We start from the raw sequence: 17379 nt of genomic DNA on the forward strand, positions 1-17379 counted from the left end.
TTACCTTCAAGCCTTTAAGACCCCAGACACTATATCTTTTGATAGTCAGGCACCATCAGCTTTCTTCGCCACATTTGCTTATGCACCCATTTGTCTTCAGCGATCGCTACTTATGAGATGAGTTTCGAGGAGAGAGGTTAATTTGGTGTTGTCATTCTATCTTTCTCAGTGAACCTCAGTCGATGTGTTATATTGCAACAGCTAACCTGGATGGAGAGACAAATCTAAAAATTCGGAAGGTAAAGACACCTTTTCTTTTTTTAAGCCAACTTTTCTTATTCTGACTTTATACCTGAACTCCACAATGTCAAGTTTTGTCAAATATCAGGTTTAAAAAAAAAATCTCCTAGCCCCCAAATAAATAAATAAATAAGTCATTACCATTGAATGGACGTGACTTCTTCTGATGAGATATTTAGAAGGTACTTTATGATTACTGAACAGCCCTGGTAGTGCAGTGGGTTAAGTGCTCAGCTGCCAGCCAAAAGATTGGCTCCCCGCTGAGACCAGAAGAACTAGATGTTGCCCGGTTGCCACTACCACCTGCTCTGGAAGGGATCCCAGGAGAAGATCCTGGATAGAATCCTGGATAGAGTCAGAGAAACATGTGACACAAGCTAAAAACCGTAACAGGGAGCAGGCTTCCTGGGACCGGTGGAACCCCTGAGCCTACAGCCCTTCATCATCGTTCAAATCTGCAGATGAACTCTCACCCCCAAGACACAATCTTCAGCCAAACAATAGACAGGTCTGTCAGGGGGTCAAGGGTGCTGGGGAGGTGTGCACACCTTAGAACTGTCAGCCACTGAAGATCAAGGCACGGCGGTCAGACGGTTTAGGGAAGGAAGAGGAGCAGACGCAGGCAACACAGGGAGGAGGTGGGACAGGCAACGGTGCATTGCATGAATTGTTGAATGAAAACCCGATCTTCTCGATCGCCTTAACCTCATCCACCGTAAAAAGTTAAAAGCCAAAAACCAACAGAGGCAAAAGGTCAGCTCTTTGAATTCTTCAAGGACTCGGCAGGAGAAAGACAGTCCGCGCTTGTAAAAGACTTACAGCCTCGGAAACCCTCTGGGGCAGCTCCTGTTAGGTCGTTGTGAGTTGGAAGTGACTTGAGGGCACTGGGTTTTCCTGGTGATTATTGTTACAATGGGGAGCAAGTGAATGCATCACCACTGTTAGGAAAAGGCTCCCTATAAAATTCAGGTGCCCATGAATTGATGTGCCCTGCTTTCTCCCGGTAGTTTTATGGAGGTACAGTTCACATATCCTACACCTCCATCGTTCAGCCACATCAGAAAGAGTTGTGTGTACAGCACCACAATCAGTTCCAGAACAGCCCCCCTCCTGGATTCATTGTCTGCTCCCCATTTCCTTCCAACCTCCCCTCACTCTCCCTGATAAGCCATTACACCAGTTATTGTCTCTGTGCGTCCACCCCTCCTGTGCTTCATAGACTAGAAAAGATTATCCACCCCCCAAAAAAAGCCCTACCACCCCGAAAACGGCTAATATGTTTTTAAAAAGAACAAAAGACCAATGACGATATATAAATAAATCACAACCTCTGCAAAGAAAAAAGCAGGAAACATCGAAAACCCGAACCAATGGGAACGGGTCAAAAGGGCGATGGACCGACCAGACACCCCATTTTCACGTCACTGCAGCTGCCATCGCCGCGTGCACCCCAGTCTGTCTGATGGCCAGGTTATTCACCTCCCTTGACTGGTCAGAAGGGATCCCCCAGAGGCTTACTCCACGTTGGGACCCTGAAGCTGGATTGGGGCTCACCCATAGCCTTCTCTGCACATTGTTTTGAGGCTACGTCTACTAGTATTTTATAGAGAACACTGTTCTTGTGACTGTATCGTAGCGAGGTACAAATGAGTTCTCCATGGTCCCTCATACCACTGATTTGTAAACTCTCACCTGTGTTTCAGAAGAACTAGTGATTATGAATGAGGGGAGAAGGTTTTTCAAATTTTTATTCATGGAGTAGCGGGTGGTGACCTTCAAGAAAATTGATTTTCTGCTGTCTTAGTTTGCCTCAAGAAAGATGCCTTTGGTTTTATTTCAGTCCAGGGATGAATTACCCAATAAGCAAGGTCAGCATGGGCTGATTTGTGTTTACAATGTAGTGAACAATCTTGTTTGTTAGTCAGTAAGCACAAATAAGCCTGTGATTGGTGACCTGGCCTAATGGGTGCCCTGCCGAGGACTGTGGATTGGACAAGAGGCTCTGATGTGTTAAGAAGGTGCTGTCTTGGGCTGGGTTCTCGACAAAAGCAAAACCAGTGATTGTATGTACTTGTAGGGCTGCTCACTGCGAGATCAGCCATTCGAAACCACCAGCCACTCCTTGGGAGAAAGGGGGCTTTCTACTCCCATAAGCAGTGACCGTCTCAGAAACCCAGGCACAGTTCTACACTAGTGTTGCTGTCAGTGGGAATAGACTTGATTGCAGTGAATATATATCAAGTTCTTTCATATTTCATATATATATATACATGAAAGAAATTGATAGCAAGGATGTGGCTCGCCTAGTTCCAGGACTGGATGAGTGCACTGTGGTTCAAGTCTGCGAGGCGGATGTTAAGCTGCAGATTTCATCCGACTCATGTAGCTGCTGGGTGGCTGACAAACCAGGAGGCAGGAAGATGAACCAGGAGGCAGGAAGATGCAGCAGGGATACGAGGGCTGGTGGATGTAGAGGCGGATGAATCCAAAGCCCCAGGTCAGAGGTTAGGGTCTAATGCAGTGGTTCTCAACCTTCCTCATGCCGCGACCCTTTAATACAGTTCCTCATCTGGTAGAGACCTTCCCAACTATAAAATTATTTTCATTGCTACTTCATCACTATCATTTTGCTACCGTTATGAATCGGGCGACCCCTGTGCAAGGGCCATTCGACCCCCCAAAGGGGTCGCCACCCACAGGTTGCGAACGGCTGCTCTCATGACTCCCAGGGTTGGCCGACAATATGGTGGGCCATTGGCTCAAGTCCTATAAAACAAGATTGATGAGCCAATACAGGACCCAGAACACCCTCCACACTGTCTGTTTATATATTAGGTAGACCACCCCCCCCTTGCCGAGGGAACATCATTAGGGCTGTGATCTGAGTAAGAGGGCTGCGTTCCACCTGAACCCCCTCTCACACTGCTTGGCTGCTCACAGCCGATCCCGATCATGGAGCTGATTACATTGTGCTAGGTCCTATCAAGAGGGAGGCCTCCACTGCCCAACCATGGAGAACCCTGGCCCAGCCAAGCTGGCACAGAGCTTAACTGGCACAGGTACTGTGCTGTTGGGAGGGAGACAGATGCCAGACTATCTGATGAATGTGCTAAACAGAAGTAGGACAGCCGAGGTGATGAAAGAAATGTGAAATTGTTCACTTCAGATTAGTAAGCAAGCACACACGAGCTCATGCTTGCCTGGATGCTTGGATAATCTGGCACCACAGTTGACGATTTGCGTGCCTTTTTGCTGCTGCTTTTTGCAAAATTGGGAAGAGTTCCCTCCTCTCTTATGACTTCTCTGGGAGAAATTATGTAAAATTGGTGCTAGTTCTTTTTCAAATACAGGTTAGGATTCTCCAGTGAAACGGGCAGGACCTGGAAGGGTATTTATTTTATTTTTGGGGGGAATTTGAACACTATTACTTCACTCTCCTTGTTAATTAGAATGCTATTTGTCTATTTCATAGGTGATAGTGTGTGTTAGTCCGGGTTTACTAGAGAAACAAATCCAGGGATACTCATGTGTGTGTGAGAGAGAGCTTTATATCCAAGAGTAATTGTATATTAAGAAAACATTCCAGCCCCATGCAGATCAAGTCCATAAGTCCAATATTAGTCCATATGTCCAATACCAGTCTATACATTCCTCTTCAGACTCACACAACACATGCAATGACACCAAATGCAGGAAGATCACAGGCCAGTCAGTGGAAAGTCTTGTGGATCCAGTGATGGTGGAAACCTGTCAACACTGGCGTGGGTCTCCACAGGGCTCCCCCAGCTCCAGGGCTCTGGCTCCATCAGCGTGACTCCATGGGACTTGCCCACAGGATGTAAAGCAGAGAGTTTGTGTCCTGGTGTGTGTGTGTGTCTGTGTTGAGTCAATCCATTTATCTAAACTGTCAAATGCGCATGTGCGCTGCTTCTAGGATTCCTCCATTTTTCGTCTTCACGTTCTCTTAAAGACAGTCTGCTTTTTCTCTCTGGAAGCTTGAGCTCATCTTCATGGAACGTCCTGTCCCTAATTCAGCGGATTTTAGGTTGTGAATCTTGCACCAGAAGCTAAGTGCTTGACTACTAGACCAAAGGCCGGCTATTCACATACACCCAGAAGCTCCTGCATCAACAGGCCTAGTGATCTGCCTCTGAAAGGTCTTGAGATCCCTATGGAACAGTTGGACCAGGGGTCAAAATCCACCCCATGGCAACTAGTAATGGCAACAACACAGACCTCCCGAACAGCCCTCCCCCCAGGGCGGGGTTAGGAGGGACGGTGGAGTTGGATCTGACTCAGCACAACAGAAGGAAACAATGCCCCCTCCTGCCCCCTCCTCCCTCCCCATCCTTATGTTTGAGTCCATTGTTGCAGCCGCAGTGTCAGACCATCTTCCTCCTCTTTGCGGACCCTCCACTTCGCCAGATGATGCCCTCCTCCAGGGACTGGTCTTTCCTGATGCATGTCCAAAGTAGGTGCGATGTAGTCCCTCCATCCTCGCTTCCAAGAAACATTCCAAGGAGGACCTCTTCCATGATGGGTTGGTTGGTTCTTCTGTACCCCCGGGGATGGGCCCTGTGATCTGCGTCTTGCCATGACTTGTAGGTGGCTCTGCCATACGATCGAGCACGACTGCTCTGGACATCTCAAACTGTAGTCCATGGGTCAGCTTCATATTGGCAGGTACTGGGAGCTTGTTTGAAACAGGGAATTCTAGGTTCCATTGCGGACTGACTGGACTTAGTAACTGCAACTTAGTAAGATCTTCAAGTGATTTGTGTTGTTGCTGCTGTTAGGTGCCATCAGGTTGGCTTTGACCCATTGCAACCCTGCACACAACGGAATAAAACGCTGCCTGCTCCCGCACCATCCTCATGATTGTTCCTGTGCCCGAGCCCATGGCTGCAACCACGGTGTCGTCCATCTCCTTGAGGGCCTCCCTCTCTTCCGCGGCCCCTCGACTTTACCAAGCACGATGTTCCTCTCCAGGGACTGGTCTCTCCTGACAACACGCCAAAGTCTGGAAGATAAAGTTTCCAATCCTCGCCTCTCAGGAGCGCGCTGTCTTTACTTCTTTCACTGCAGATCTGTCCTTTGAGCAGACCAGGGGGCTTTCGGTCTTCCTGTCCAGCACCACCATTCAGAGGCAGCTCTTCTTCCGCGGTTTTCCTTTTTCAATGTCCAACTTTCACATGCCTGGGATGTAATTGAGGAAACCCATGGCTGGGGTCAGGCACACTTGAGTCCTCAAAGTCACAACCCTTGTTCTTCCACCCTCTAAAGAGGTCTTGGGCAGCAGATTGACCTCAGGCAGTACATCTTTTGATCTCTTGACTGCTGCTTCCAGGAGCACTGATTGTGGATCCCAGTCAGACAACACCTTTGACAGCTTCGACACTTTCTCCACTGATCACGATGTTCCCTGCTGGTCCAGTTGTGAAGATCTGGTCATCCTTCCATTGGGCTGTAAGCCCGACTGAAGGCTGCAGTCCTCGATCTTCATCAGCAAGTGCTTCCAGTCCTCCCCACTTTCAGCCCGCAAGGGTGTGTCACCTGCATCCCTTAGGTTTGTGTTAATCATCCTGATCCTGCCGTCACACTCTTCTTCCCAGAATCCAGCTTCTCCGATGATCTGCTCAGCATATAGATGGACCAGTATGGTGAAGGAGGCAACCCCGAGGCACATCTTTCTTGACTTTAAACCATGCGGTATTTCCTGGTTCTGTTGGCACACGTGCCTCTTGATCCAGGTACAAGTTCTGAGTGAGCACCATGCTGTGTTCCAGAACTCCCGTTCTTCCCAAGGTGATCCACAGTTTATGATGGTCCACACAGGTGAGTGCTTCTGCATAGTCAGTGGAGCACAAGTAAATATCTTTCTGGTATTCTCTGCTTTGAGCCAAGATCCATCGGGCATCAGCCATGATAACCCTTGTTCCACGTCCTCTTCTGGATCCGGCCTGCACTCTGGCAGCTCCCTGTCAATGTGCTGCTGTAACCGTGGTTGGGTGATCTTCAGTAAAATTGTACTTGTATGCGATGTCCATGATATCCGTCTATCGTCCGAGCGTCTGTAGGGTCACCTTTCTTTGAAACCGGCTCAGAGAGGGATCTCTCTCATTCAGCGGGCCAGGTAGCTTCCAAATGCCCTGGCAAGGATGATTGAGTACTTCCAGCGCTTCATCAGCTCTCTGAAACATTTCAGTGGGTATTCTGTCAATTCCTGGAGCCTTGTTTTTGGCAAGCGCATTCAGTGAAGTTTGAGCTTCTTCTGTCGGCACCACTGGTTCTTGCTCATCTGCCACCTCCTGAAATGTTGGGCTGTCGCCTAGTTCTTTTTGGTACAGTGACTCTGTATTCTCTCCTCTTTTCTTGATGCTCCTGTTTCATTCAATAGGTTGCCTCTAGAATCTTTTAAAATTGCAATTTGAGGCATGAATTTTACCTTGGGCTCTTCAGTTTCAGACCCACTGAGCATGCTCTTCCCTTTGTTTTCTAATTCTAAGTCCCTGCGCATTTCGCTATACTATTTGGCTTTGTCTTCCCTAGCTGCCCTTTGGACTTTCCACTCAGCTCCTTGACTTCACCCTTTCTTCCATTTGCTTTAGCTGCCCTATGATTAAGATCAATGTGCAGAGTCTCTTCTGACATCCACTGTGATCTTTCCTTTCTCTCCCGTCTTTTCAACAACCTTCTGCTTTCTTCACGCGTGACGCTCCTGATGTCCTTCCCCAGCTCACCAGGTCTTCAGTCATTAGTGTTCAATGTGTCCCTTGAGATGTTCTTGACATTCAAGTGGATAGAATCAAGGTTGCATGTTGGCTCCTGTGGACTTGTTGGCATTGTCTTCGGCCGCATCCTGAACTTACAGATGAACGGTTGATAGTCTGCTCCACGGCGGTTCAAGTGCACCAGCCACTCCCTGAGAGCAAGATGCGGCACTCGTTTGTCACCAAGGTGACAGCGTTGGAAACCCCATGGGGAAGTCCCGCTCTGTCCCATGGGGCTGTGAAGAGTTGGCTTTGACGTGATGGTAATGGAGTTGGCCTTGGGGCTTGGTCTGTGCGGCTGTTATCCTGCCTGCAGGCTGTCAAGTCAGCGCCAACTCCTACCCATCAATGGGACTGAGCAGAGCTGCCTGACGGGGTGTTCTGAGCTGTCACCCCTGTGGGAGCAGATCGCCAGGCCTTTCCGTTGAGGAACGGTGGGCTGAGTTTGAACCACCAGCCTCTCAGCAACCAAGCCCTTGACGATGGTGCGGACAGGGCTCCTTCATGAACTTGTTGCTACTGAGTTGATTCTAACTCGCAGTGACCCTGTCTAACGGTAGACCTGCCTCACAGGGGTGTCAACGCTGTAAGTCCTTCCTAAAGCAGACGGTCGGTCGCGTCTTTCTCCAGTGGAATGACTGGTGGGTTTGATCCACCCATCTAGTGGTGAATAGCCCAAAGCATAACCTGTGTGCAGCCGGAGCTCCTTCAACGAGTAGCTCGGTAGTGTCTGATTCAGCTGCACACACAGACGCTTCAAACAGCGTATCACAGCTGGCTGTCATCGTTAGACTTTCTAAAGGGGTGTTTTCAGCCAGAGGTTTGAGAAACAGAACTTCCCCAGCTCTTCCAACTCTGTTCAAGCTGTTTCGCACATTGCGGGTGGGCCAGAGTCTCCGATGGACTCTCGACGGGAGCTCGGTGTGCATCTGGTCTAGCACAGGGTGGGGGTGGGTGGGGTGGGGTGGGGTTTAGCCAGGGGCTTTCTTTCTTTTTCCCTTTAAGTCGTTTCATTGGCCTATAACTCACATGTCACACAACTCAATCATTCAATCAAATTAAGCAGAACTGTGCAATTATCACCACAGTCCATTTCAGACTCTCGTACTCATTGTGGTTAGCTTCTCATGTCCCCACAACTCTCCATGCCCTTCCCCTATCTCTATAGATTTACTTCTCCTGGATTTCATAGACAAAAAAAAATCAACCAAAACAAAAACACGAAACAAACAAACAAACCCACCAACAAGGACCAAATACATCAGAGAAAAACCTCAACAGAAAAGAAAGTAGGACATACTAAAAATGGAAACAACTTAAAACTGGGTCAAAAGGGAGACTGACGGATAAGGTCTTCCATTTTAACCTAACTACATCTGCCACAGTCAATGGACAATGCTTTCTGTCTGATCGCAAGGCTGTTCACCTCCTTCAACTATGGTCAGGAGGGACTCCCCGGAGGCTTCCTCCATGTGCAAACCCTGCAACTGGATTTGGGGTGTCACTGTTATCCATGGGCTTCTGCAAACCAGGCGTTTAGAATTTGATGTTCTGGTGCTGCTCCCTCCTCTGAATGTGGATTTTAGTACTTACAACCCTTGGATCACACAGCCTGGTGTGCTTCGTCCATGTGGACTTAGTTGATGGCTACATGTTTTTTTTGTTTTTTTTTTTAACATTTTATTGGGAGCTCATACAACTGTTATCCCAATCCATACACACATCAATTGTGTAAAGCGCATTTGTACATCGTTTCTCAAAACATTTTCTCTCCATTTAAACCCCCGACGTTAGGTCCTCATTTTTCCCCTCCCTCCCCGCTCCCCCCTCCCACATGTGCCCTTGATAGTTTATAAATGGGTATTTTGTCATATCTTGCCCTGTCCGACGTCTCCCTTCATCCACTTTTTGGTTGTCTGTCCCCCAGGGGCCGGCTACATGTTTTAAGACAAGCCTTTACCATGCTGTTCTTTCTGATTGCCGGGCACCATCTGATTTCTTGACCACGCTTTGCGACAGCACCCGTATCTTCAGTGATCCAGTCACGAATAACCACAGACTTTCATCAGGTTTTTTTAATTAACTACTGGAGATATTGCACCTGACCACACCGACCTTTCACTTCCCTCGTTTCCCGTCTGTTTTATTTTGTAGGCCGTGCCGCAGACAGCCAACATGCAAAGGAGAAAACAATTATTAAGCTTATCTGGTGAAATAGAATGTGAGCAACCGAATCGTCACTTCAATCATTTTATGGGAACCCTGTACCTCTCTGGCGAAAGGTACGCCTTCCTTTCCCCACGCCTGTCTTTTTCTCTGCATGGGGCGTGGGCGTGGCCATGTCCATCCCCTCCCTGAAGGCACAGCGAGGAAAGCTGGAAGGGTTCACAGTTCACTTGAGTTTGAGAAAGCTAAGGCCATGAGTACCAATGTCATTGTCGGAGAGATTAATAATGTTATGAAGAGTCCTTCATTGTCACCTCTCGGTGGATAGGTGTGGTCTTCTCCTAACCAGCATGCTTGAAAATGCCGGTGAGCTCAGCTCACGTCCCTTCTGAGTCTGCCTTGGGAAGCCCATTCGGATCAGTGGGAGCAGTCAGGATTTGCAGGGGACCATAGAAGGGTCACAGGGAGGTGTGTGATCTGATTATGATGGAAAAGCCTTCCCGACTTGGGTCTACTTCGTCCTTAACATTTCACAAGAACGCCTCGCTCGGCCTGGAGGGCAACCAAACTCATAGGCCCCAAGGCCATTTAGAGCAACTCTCTAGGGCTGAGTAGACCTGCCCTGCGGGGAGTGCCCCGGGCGGTAAGGAAGCAGGCAGCCTCGTCTCTCTCTCACAGAGCGGCTGGCAGGTTCGATCTGAGGACCTGGTGGTTAGCGTTCCAACATGCAGCCCATGCTACCCCCAGGGTTCCACAGGCAGGACCCCTCCAGGAAGTGATGAGGGCAGCCAGACCTGCTTCATGAGCTCCTCTGAGCCTTTTCCAGCCCCCGGGTGATTCACTCAGCAATGCCCTCAGGGGCTCACCGAAAGCTGGTTTGAGACCACTGAGAGGTACCTCTGAGGAAAGGCCTGAGGACCGACTTCTAAAAACTCCATGGAGTGGAGCTCTACTCTGACACACACACACACACACACACACACACACACACACACACACGGAACTACCGGGAGTCGGAGCAGGACGGCAACTCTTTGGGGCTGTGTTGTCAGCACCCCGGTCTGCTTAATCCACCTGTGTCCCCCCAATCCTTCCCGACAGATGGAGTACAGAGTTCATATAGTGAGCAGTGTTTCTGAGGTGAACGAGTGATTCAGCTTCTGGGTCTCGACTAAAGCAAAGAACTCAACCCATTGCCCGCGAGTCCTCCCTTCCGGCTCACGATCCAATAGGACTGGGTAGAAAGGCCCTTTTGGGCGTCTGAGGCTGCAAACCTTTACAGGAGTCGACGGCCCCATCGTTCTTGTTGGAGCACGTGGGGGGCTTAGTGGGTGTCCCTTGCAGTCAGCAGCCTGTCTGGTGGTTCACTGCATCACCAGGACAGGCTCCTTTCGACTAGAGCAGCGAGGTTGCAAACAGGGTAATTGCTTGTGGAAGTTAACCCAGAAACAGGCCCCATTCAGTTGTGTTTTTTGGGCATGATTAGGGCTCCGCTTTACTCTCAAAGGTGCCCCAGCTTGGTTGATAAATTTTATAGGTGCCCTGGCGGCGTACGGGTTTCACACTGGGCCCCTAACTACAAGTTCTGAAGTTCAAACCCACCAGCCGGCCCTCGGGAGGAAGATGAGGTTTTCTACTCCCTGGAAAGAGTTAAACTCTGGGAAGTCACAGGGACAGGTCGACCCGTCCTGTGGGTCGCCGTGGGTCAGCGTTGATCGATGGCAGTGCTCGAGTTGAGTGAATTCTAAGCCGAGGGCCAACACAAGAGGAAGACCCTTGACCAGGTGGATGGACACATTGGCCGCAACCAGGGACTCGCACATAAGAGCAATGGTGATGGCGCCAGGCCAGGGGGTGCTTCATTCTGCCGTGCACGGGGTCAGTGCTGACTGGACATGACAGCAGCAGGTGTACGAGCTGTTTCTCTCTAATATCTGATCAACCCAGCTATGGATTAGTGACGGAGCCCCGGTGTTGTTCCGAGATAAGCTTTGTGTTGCTAACCACAAAGTTGGAGGTTCACACCTACCAAGTGTCCCCCAGGAGAAAGATGAGGGTGTCTGTGCTCTTAGGGATGTATAGTCTCAGAAGCCCTTTACAGGGTCACTGGGAGTCGGAATCGCCTTGCTGGGAGGGGTCCCTGTTGGTTCTGGAGCGGGAGGAATGGATGGTAACGGACGTCCCACCCCCACGCTCTTTTAGAAACAGGTACTTTTTATGGATAGACACTCACTTTATTGCCATTTGCGCCCGATGTTGAGCCTGGCAAAAGCACATGGATGTAAGGCGAATGTCTATGCTTTCTTTGACTCTGTGTAAAGAGACAACTCTGTCGACAGCTCATGAACTCTCTGTTGTGCTTCCAGCCCTGTTCCGATCGGGCCTGACCAGGTCTTGCTAAGAGGCACCCAGCTTAGAAATACTCGGTGGATCTTTGGCATCGTTGTTTATACTGGACACGAAACCAAATTCATGCAGGTAAGACCGTCAGTGCTAATACAGAGCACTGCTTCAAGATTTGTCTCTATTGTTTTGTGAGATGAAGTAATTTCAACCCACTGCCGATTCTGAGACCCCACCCCCACCCCCAGGACAGAGTTGAACTGCCCGATAGGGTTCCCGAGACTGGAAGTCTTCACAGAAGCAGACCATCCTTGACTTTCTCTCAGGGAGTGCCTGCTGGGCTCAACCCCCCAAACGTTTGGTTGGAAGCCCAATGCTTCGCACTGAAAGAGCTTAGTATATGTTATTTGTGTTTTTGTTTTGCTTTTTAACTCACTGTCACCAAGTTGACTCCCATTCATAGTGACCCTCTATCAGAAAACCGAGGCTATGAATCTTCAGGGCAGCAGACAGCCTCAACTTCCTCCAGAAGAGCAGAGGGTGGGTTTGAATCAGCGGCTCTCGGTCCAAAGCTTATCCGGCAGCACCGCCAAGGTATCACCCTTTATATTTGCTCACCTGAAATCTGAAGGGTGGCCCGTCTTTCAACTCGACTTTCAGAGACTTCTCTGACTTTTAAGGTGACTTCTTGCCAGACACACAGTTATCCTGTGTCTCCAGGGACGGATAGAGATTCTGTTAAAATAGGCACCGTGAGTCCACTGTAGTTTGAAATGAGTGAATTGAGTAAATCATAGTCTGAAATGAGTGCATGTTGTAACCAGTGTGTGTCAGGCTGGTTCTCCAGAGAAGCAGTGGCGCTTGTCTCGAAAGAGACAGATATGTACGTGAAGGAGGTGGCCCACAGAGCTGGAGAGGTGGGCAGGTCCAGTCCGCTTCAGGCCTAGGGGTCAGATGTGAAGCTGGGGAGGGTGGGGGGGTTGGGGGGCGTCCTCCTGACTTGAGTAGCTGTGGAGGCGGATGAACCAGGAAGCAGGAAGACAAATCAGGAAGACCACAGGCAGGTGGATGCGGAATCAAATGGATCTACACGTCGACAGGCTGCTGCTGGCTCCTCGGGTCGGCAGACACGATGGCAGGCCCCGGTCTCAAGTCCAAAGAACTGGAGGTCCATGAACCCGCTGCAGGATCCAGAACCACCCAAAGGGAGCTAGCGTCCCCACGGAGTCGGCTTAGGTAGGAGTGAGCCACCCCGTCAGGGAAGGCTTCTTTCCAGCCACACCAGGGCTGTGGCTGCGTGAGAGGGTCGCATGCCACCCGAACCTTCCCACCGCTGCTCACAGCAGCTCCCCTCATGGAGGTGATCACATGCAGGGGGAGGCCTCCTCTGCCACACCACTGAGACCCCTGACCCAGCCAGGTTGGCACAAAACCTAACCACCACGCAATGCTTATTGCTTTGCTCTCGATGATAAAAGATGGCATTTCTACGCGAATGATGCTGGTTTCACATTACGTTTATATTGGTGGTTTTAAGCCATCATGATAAGAGAGGTTTTCGTGGGGTTTTTTTTGCCAAGCTGACTTTATAGCTTACGTAAGTTATCATTCTCACGCCCCATTCTCCTCTGCTGTTAACTTTCCCGAGAGTTTGTGGTTTCCCGTGACTTGTGTGGGTTCTTGACCTGTTTCGAATTGGTTCTTGGGCTCCATTGTTAACTTTGGGAAACCCCTGGGGATGTCTTGCTGGGTCCCAGCCCTTGTGGAGGCTACAGCATCAGCCGTAGAAGCACTGTGAGTACATTAAACAAAACTCATTAAAGCACCTTAAACAAAAGCACATTTCACGACTGGCTTCACACAGGCCTGACGTCACACCAAACACAACGAGGTAGGAGCGGCCATGAGCCGTATCCATGCAAGTCTGACAGTCAGAGGGGGCTGCTCCAAGACGGCGATGTCTCAGCTGGGACTTGAAAGGTGCATTAGAGTTCACCAGGCAAAGGAGGGCAGACAGAGAGACAGGGTGCTGCACGGAGAAATTTTCTGTGTGGAGGTGCTGGGGGAAAGGAGAAGGGCCGATCTCTCCTAGGGATTGGGGATGTTGAGAGAGCTGTAATGTTGCATGGGCACCAAGGGGGCAAGTGGTGGAAGGGAAGGCTGAGGTCACCGATGGTGGTCAGGGTGAGGTGGGTCTTGATCGGTCCCACACAGCAGCGATGGCTAGCGATTCAACAAGATCCCTGTTCTTAATTGCTTCCTGGGCCCAATCCGCGATGGGGTCTCATGAGGAACTTTTTACCCACTGGGCTCTGAGCAGAAGTGGTGGTCATCCCATCTCCATCACCTCTGTGCAGCACACATCCCCTACAATGACTTTGGGCCACATGCTGAAGAGGCTGTCAGCCGGATTCCTGAATGGATTCCTTGCGTGGAATAAGGCCATTCTAGTATTACAAGAGGTTGACGTTGTCAAGGATTTCATCTTGCTTGGATCCACAGTCAATGCTCATGGAAGTAGCGGTCAAGACATCGGCCGGCACATTGGATTGGACAACTCTGGTGTACAAGACCTCTTTAAAGTGTTGAAAAGCAAAGATGTTACTTCAAGGGCTAAGGTGCACTTGACCCAAGCTACGGTATTCTCAGTAGCCTCATACACATGTGAAAGGTAAGGATAAATGAAGGAAATTTGATGCATTTGAATTGGGGTGCCAGGGAGGAGAATGGGCAGTATCAGGGACCGCCCGAAGAACACTCTGTCTTAAGAGAGGTACAGTCGGAGTGCTCCATGGAGGCAAGGGTGGGGAGCCGTCACCTAACACACTTTGGACGTGTTATCAGGAGAGGCCAGTCTCGGGAGAAGGACTTCACGCTTGGTAACGTAGCAGGGCAGTGAACGAGAGGAAGGCCCGGGGCAAGATGGGCTCACACCTAAGAACGATTGTGAGGATGGCACGGGACCGGCGGCGTTCAGTCTGCTGTGCGCAGGTCCACACGAGTGGGAAGGGATTCACTGGAACTTAAACACCCACCACCTTCACCGCAGCATCTAGTCTGCCCGATCGACTATTGGGTGGGGAAGCAAGAGGTAAAGGTTCTAGCATCCTTTTTCTTTTCATTTGTAGCCTTTTTTTGGGGTCTGTATCTCAGTTTAATGCCATTATAGATTAAAGAATGCTATCTATCTATCTATCTATCTTTTAGTTTACTTTCCCTCCTTTTTTTTATCCACTCAGACCAATATTTAGATCTGAGGGGTAAGAAATCTGGAGGGTTTTTTTTTTCCATGAAGCAATTTTTATTTATTTTTTCGTTTTTATTATTATTTTTTTCATGTTAAACCCTCCATTTTCTTGGTCCTCCCACCCCCGTCCATTTGAATCGCCATGCTTGGAAGACTATGTTTCTGTGGTAGGTGCTAGGGTTACTACGGAACAAGCATTTTGTGGTTCTTGTGGGATATCTGGGTGCCTGAGCAGACATCAAAAGGGAGGGACTGACACCCACAAGCTGGTGAGGTGGTCCCCGATGTCATGAAGAGAGCCCACCCACTAAGCGCCTCTATTCTCACATCACATGCTAGGCCCTCCGGTGGATGGGAATGTGGGCGCCCCTCCACTTGGCCGGCACTACTGCTGGCTTTCCGCCTCCTAGTGACACCTGTCACTCTCTTCTGAGCCTGGGGAGGATCTTTGATTGGACTTGGGAAACAGAGCCCCGTTTGGGGGTTATACGTACTATCTGAAGGAAGTCTGGGTTTTACATGAAGGGTAATGGAAGGCCAATAAAGAGGTCCTGATCTCAGCTAATTAAGATGAAAGAGACAAGAGAAAGGAATGATCCAAGTGGATGTTGGACGAGATGCTTGAACTTGCTCTTGATTCTAGAGGAGGCAAGGCAAACAGAAGAAACGGTGAAGTAACAGAGCTGAATGGAACATTTCAAAGGGCAGCTGATAAAGATCGAGTATTATAATGAAATGTGCAAGGACCCGGAGTTGGAAAACCCCAAAGGAAGGCCACACACAGCATGTATCAAGCTGGAAGAACTAAAGGACGCATTCAAGCCTTGGGTTGCAATAGCGAAAGATTCTATGGGCCAAATACTGAAGGATGCAGGGAGCGTCAAAAGAAGATGGAAGGAAAACACAGAGTCACCGTACCAAAAAGAACTAGTCAACATTCAGCCATTTGCCATCAAGAGATAGTGTATGATCAAGCACGGAAGGTACAAAAGGAAGAACTTCAGGCTGCACTGAAGGTGTTAGGGAAAATCAAGGCTCCAGGAACAGATAGAATACCAACTGTGTTAGTCCAGGTAGACTAGAGAAATAAATCCAGAGACACTCATATGTGTAAGAGAGAACTTCTATCAAAGAGCAATTGTACATTAAGAAAACATCCCAGCCCAGTCCAGATCAAGTCCTTAAGTCCTATATTAAGCCCATATGTCAATACCAGTCTATAAATTCCTCTTTAGACTCATGCAGCACATGCAATGATGCTGAATGCAGGAAGATCACAGGCCTGTGGCTGGAAAGTGTTGTGGACCCAGTGGTGGTAGAAGCATCTCAGTGCTGGCGTGGGTCTCCATGTGGTTCCTACAGTTCCAGGGCTCTGGCTGCATCCATGTAGCTCCATGTGGCTTGTCAGCAGGAAGACCAAGCAGGGAGCAATACAGGAGTTCCCTGAATCCTCAGGAGAAGGTGACGCCCACATGGAGATAAGACAGGCTAGACTCCACCCCTTCACTCAAGTTGACAGGAGCTTATGTAACTGCCACAACAACTGAAATGTTTCAACAAGCTGAGGGAACGCTGGAAGCACTCACTCACCCACGACAAGGCATTTAGACCGGTGCGAATCTTGCAGGCCAGCCTGGAGGAGGTTGGCTGGTACGAGGGGGTTGACAGATGATATTTCATACTGCTTTTCATCTACAAGCCTTTTCTGATCTTTCTGACCCTCCCCTTGCTCTAGAACTGACAATAACTTAGAGATTCCCCTCTTATACCTTGCTCCTCCTATCTTAGAAATGGGAGCCTCTGAGATCCTAGGAGATGGTCCTTGGGCCATCTCCTCCGGTGGTTAGCTGGTCTGTATTGTCACCCTGTCTGTGAGTTTGTCACACTGTGGTGGCTTGTGATGCCAGAAGCTATGTCACTGGAATTTCAAGTGCCAGCAGGGTCAGCCAACGTGAATAGGTTTCAGCAGAGCTTCCGGACCAAGACCAGACAAGGAAGAAGGACTTCACTCTTCGCTGTGGAGGAAGGAGCCCCTGAAACCTTACGTGTAGCTTCGAAACCTTGTCTGGAGCCGGAGCGCTGGTGAATGGGAGCACAACACCGTTGGACAGTGCCTGAGGATGGGCACCTGGTCGGAGGTGCAGCTGGTTTACCAGGGTGGAGTCGGCCGCGACCTGACCGTGCTGTGGCCTTTTCAATGGCCCCTGATGCTTGGGAAGTGGAACGTTGTACCCCTTTCATCGTGGTGCACTGGAGAAGAATATTGGAAGTTGGTAAATACATTGGCATATTTGCCACAGAGTACTAAAAAGACAAATCCATCTGTCTTGGAAGAAGGATGGCCAGAGTGCCCCTCAGAAGAAAGGACAGGTAGACTGTCTGACATACTTTGGACATGTTGTCAGGAGAGACCTGGCCCTGGAGAAGGACATCATGCTTGGCAGAGTAGAGGGGGAGCGGGAAAGAGGAAGGTCCTCAAGGAGACGGATGGACACAGTGGCTGAAACTGTGGGTTCCTAAGTCATTCACCGAGCCTGGGCTACTTGGTTTAAAGAGCCCTTCCCTTCCTTGGTTTCCCGTGTGCCATCAAGAATGTATCTGCCAGGATGGAAG

The 17379-nt window shown here is 49.6% G+C and overlaps 1 protein-coding gene across 1 annotated transcript in view; it reads left to right on the top strand.

The window, feature by feature from the left end:
* The window catches only part of LOC101644852 (phospholipid-transporting ATPase IB-like), a 135276-nt gene that overhangs the window by 21936 nt on the left and 95961 nt on the right, over positions 1-17379 (top strand). Inside the window, 3 exon segments of the mRNA XM_045293995.1 lie at positions 170-239; positions 9165-9292; positions 11543-11654. Coding sequence (XP_045149930.1) covers positions 170-239; positions 9165-9292; positions 11543-11654 — 310 coding nt within the window.

This window comes from Echinops telfairi, unplaced genomic scaffold (genome assembly GCF_000313985.2).
Source record: "Echinops telfairi isolate 266 unplaced genomic scaffold, ASM31398v2 ScPeMD7_2565;HRSCAF=3150, whole genome shotgun sequence".
Lineage (NCBI taxonomy): Eukaryota > Metazoa > Chordata > Mammalia > Afrosoricida > Tenrecidae > Echinops > Echinops telfairi.